At 37.8% G+C, this 2,784-nt stretch overlaps 1 protein-coding gene across 3 annotated transcripts in view; it reads right to left on the reverse strand.

Moving 5' to 3' along the window:
• Window positions 1–264: 264 nt before the first annotated feature.
• KLHL24 (kelch like family member 24) overlaps window positions 265–2,784 on the reverse strand; it is a 32,080-nt gene continuing 29,560 nt past the window's right edge. For 2 of the 3 annotated variants that reach the window (XM_015566305.1, XM_006767394.2), the window contains one exon: window positions 265–1,706. In XM_015566305.1, coding sequence (XP_015421791.1) covers window positions 1,506–1,706 — 201 coding nt within the window. In that variant the 3' untranslated portion in view covers window positions 265–1,505. Of the gene's footprint in view, window positions 1,771–2,784 lie in introns of all 3 variants that reach the window. The other variant, XM_015566306.1, reaches the window with a different exon arrangement.

The following is a 2,784-nucleotide window of genomic DNA, read 5'->3' on the forward strand; positions in this document are numbered from 1 at the left end:
CAACCAAAAAAATGAGTTTGCGAGTCACCCCTCTGACACGCATGTCATAGGTTCGCCATCACTGCTCTAGGATAATAAAAATAAGTTTATCAATGTTAACTTTTTTATTGCTACCTTGGTTTTAACAGAAATGTGGTGACACTCCAATCATATATTTGCACCATATCTCCTATGACAAGGACTATATTAATTATAATGTAAGAAGACAACAGTGCCTGGGAAGTTGAAACATAGCAGGCTACCTGGAACATCTCTAAAATGTTGTAAATTACACCGGTCCACTGAGACATAACGGTCAGTTATGCTGTAGTTCCTGCTACTCCATTTGCCTTAGAAAGAATTTTTACGGTGATCCCTGAATACTAGTAAGTTTTATAAACTGGAGTTGAAAAACTAGACAAAGGCAATTTGTTGTATAGAAGCTTGGGAATTTTGATCAATAATTTACACAATGGTACCAAATGAGATTAGAAACGGCAACTACTGTCGTTAGTTTATTGACAGTTAATTTTAAAAGAAAAATGGGCCGAGCTAGGTGGGCCCTGGTTTACCCTTTAAAGACAACTTAATTGTAGAGACTCCCAGGACTTAAGCTGGTCACCTGAAAGTAGGATAACCAGGGGAGAAGTCCTCACCCAAAGCACCATATTAGTGAGGTCAAACCCTTCTGGGCTGGGAGAAGATCTGTCCCTGCTTTTCACGAGATAATATTACAAAATGGATTTCAACTCCTTTGCCAGGTTCACGAAAAGGAACCTCTTTAAGAGGCATTTGAGAGGCACAGTGAGTCATTTTCCTTCCAAAGGATCTTAATTTTTCCTTAGAAAGTAACCTGTCATTTTAATGGCATCTGCTTTTCTATCTTCTACCCAACCTCTACTCAAAACTACGTTTAATATAAGACAGCAATTCTAAGCATGAAGTAATAATTTGGTATCTTACTCAAATTGCTGTCATCACATTTTTATCAATTACAGAAAAAAATCCTTTCAGTAAAATTAATCAGTTTGAATATATTTTTAGTGACAAAGATTTTGAAAACTGATTTTTCCTCCTCAGGATGTGTTGTAAGCATTACATGATTCAACCTAAATGAAGCCTGAAGTCATGCAATTTTCTATCTGTCTGTATGACAAAATAAGGAATATACAGTCTTGCAGATAACATACATAAATGAAGAGACCAATCACAAATTCCTACAAGGTAATCAGACAGAATTTCCTATTCCACATAGGTTTCTCACAAATATTTACAAAGGTGCATTTTCAAAGCCCAAGCAACACCACTATTATCTTCAACAACAACCCAAACCCCTTTGTTTTCCAATTACAGGGAAGGCTTTATTACAGTTTGAAAGATTAATATTTTGGGGAGAAAGGCACCACAATTACTATTTTTACTTTTTGTGCATATGGCACAAAGGAGATATGCCAAGGTCCCACTCTGGAGCTTTTGAAACCTCTCATCTTGGATCGGTGTGGCTTCTTGGGTGAAGCATCCTGGCGTTAGAGCTTAAAGCATTTCTCATTGTATCTGTGGATAGTCACACAGCCGTGATAGGACACTGGCCTGGGCATTGCAGCTACCCCTGTGATGATGCTTGTTGCAGGATCATAACAGAGAATAGTGTCTGTGGCTTCTCCATTTTCCCGTCTTCCACCCAGGATATATATTTTACCATTACACACAGACATACCACAGTTTTCCTGTTTTAACAAACACATAAAAAACCCCACATTAATTGTTGAAGGTAAGAGATTTGGTAGCAAGCTGAAAAGTAAAATAAGACATGGTTTAACACTGTCAATAAAAGGAAACATGAAATAAGCTCCCTTTTGCTAACTTTTACTCTATGTGCGAGTGCTAATTTTGCATGGATGAAGTGGGTGTTAAGATAAAATATATGTTAGTAATTGGGCCAAGTTGGGGGGGGGGGCGGTGAAGCGAGGGTGGTGGGCTGAGAGATGGGTTTTAACCTAGTGATAGCTGAAAGAAAACATCTCTGAAGAGCTTGGCTTGCTTCTTCTATTATAGGAAGGTTCTTTATTATAGGAAGTGGCTATAATATAACCACAGATTAGGATAGTATCTTTAGGTATAAAAGAATTAGTGAGTCTGGTTGGGTAGCTCAGGTGGGTAGAGCATTGTCCCGATATGCCAAGGTTGCAGGTTTGATTCTCAGTCAGGGCACATACAAGAAGCAACCAATGAATGTGTAAATAAGTAGAAAAACAATTCAATGTTTCTTTCTCTCTCCCCTTCCTCTCTCACTCTAAAAAATAAATATAATAATAAAAAAAAGAATTAGTGAGTACTTAAAAAATGCCTATATTATAGTTCATATACTTCCAGAATAACTTGACTGATTATCGTTAGTGAGTGACAAACTTTTATCCAGAATACCTAACCCATGAATTGTACCAATTATGTGCCAAACTATAACATTTTTCATCTAAAGTACACAAGCTATGCCCAGCCTGTGTGGCTCAGTGGTTGAGCCTTAACCTGTGAACCAGGAGATCACGGTTCGATTCCCGGTCAAGGCATATGACTGGGTTGCAGGCTCAATCCCCAGTGTGGGGCGTGCAGGAGGCAGCTGATCAATGAGACTCTCTCATTATTGATGTTTTAATCTCTCTCTCTCCCTTCCTCTCTGAAATCAATAAAAAAATTATATACATATATATATATTAAAAGTACACAAGCTCTTTCTATAAATTCTAAAAGTTATCAATACAATAAAAAACAACATCCTGCCCAGCTGGTGTGGCTCAATGGTTGAGC

The sequence above is a fragment of the Myotis davidii genome, unplaced genomic scaffold (genome assembly GCF_000327345.1).
Source record: "Myotis davidii unplaced genomic scaffold, ASM32734v1 scaffold102, whole genome shotgun sequence".
Classification (NCBI taxonomy): domain Eukaryota; kingdom Metazoa; phylum Chordata; class Mammalia; order Chiroptera; family Vespertilionidae; genus Myotis; species Myotis davidii.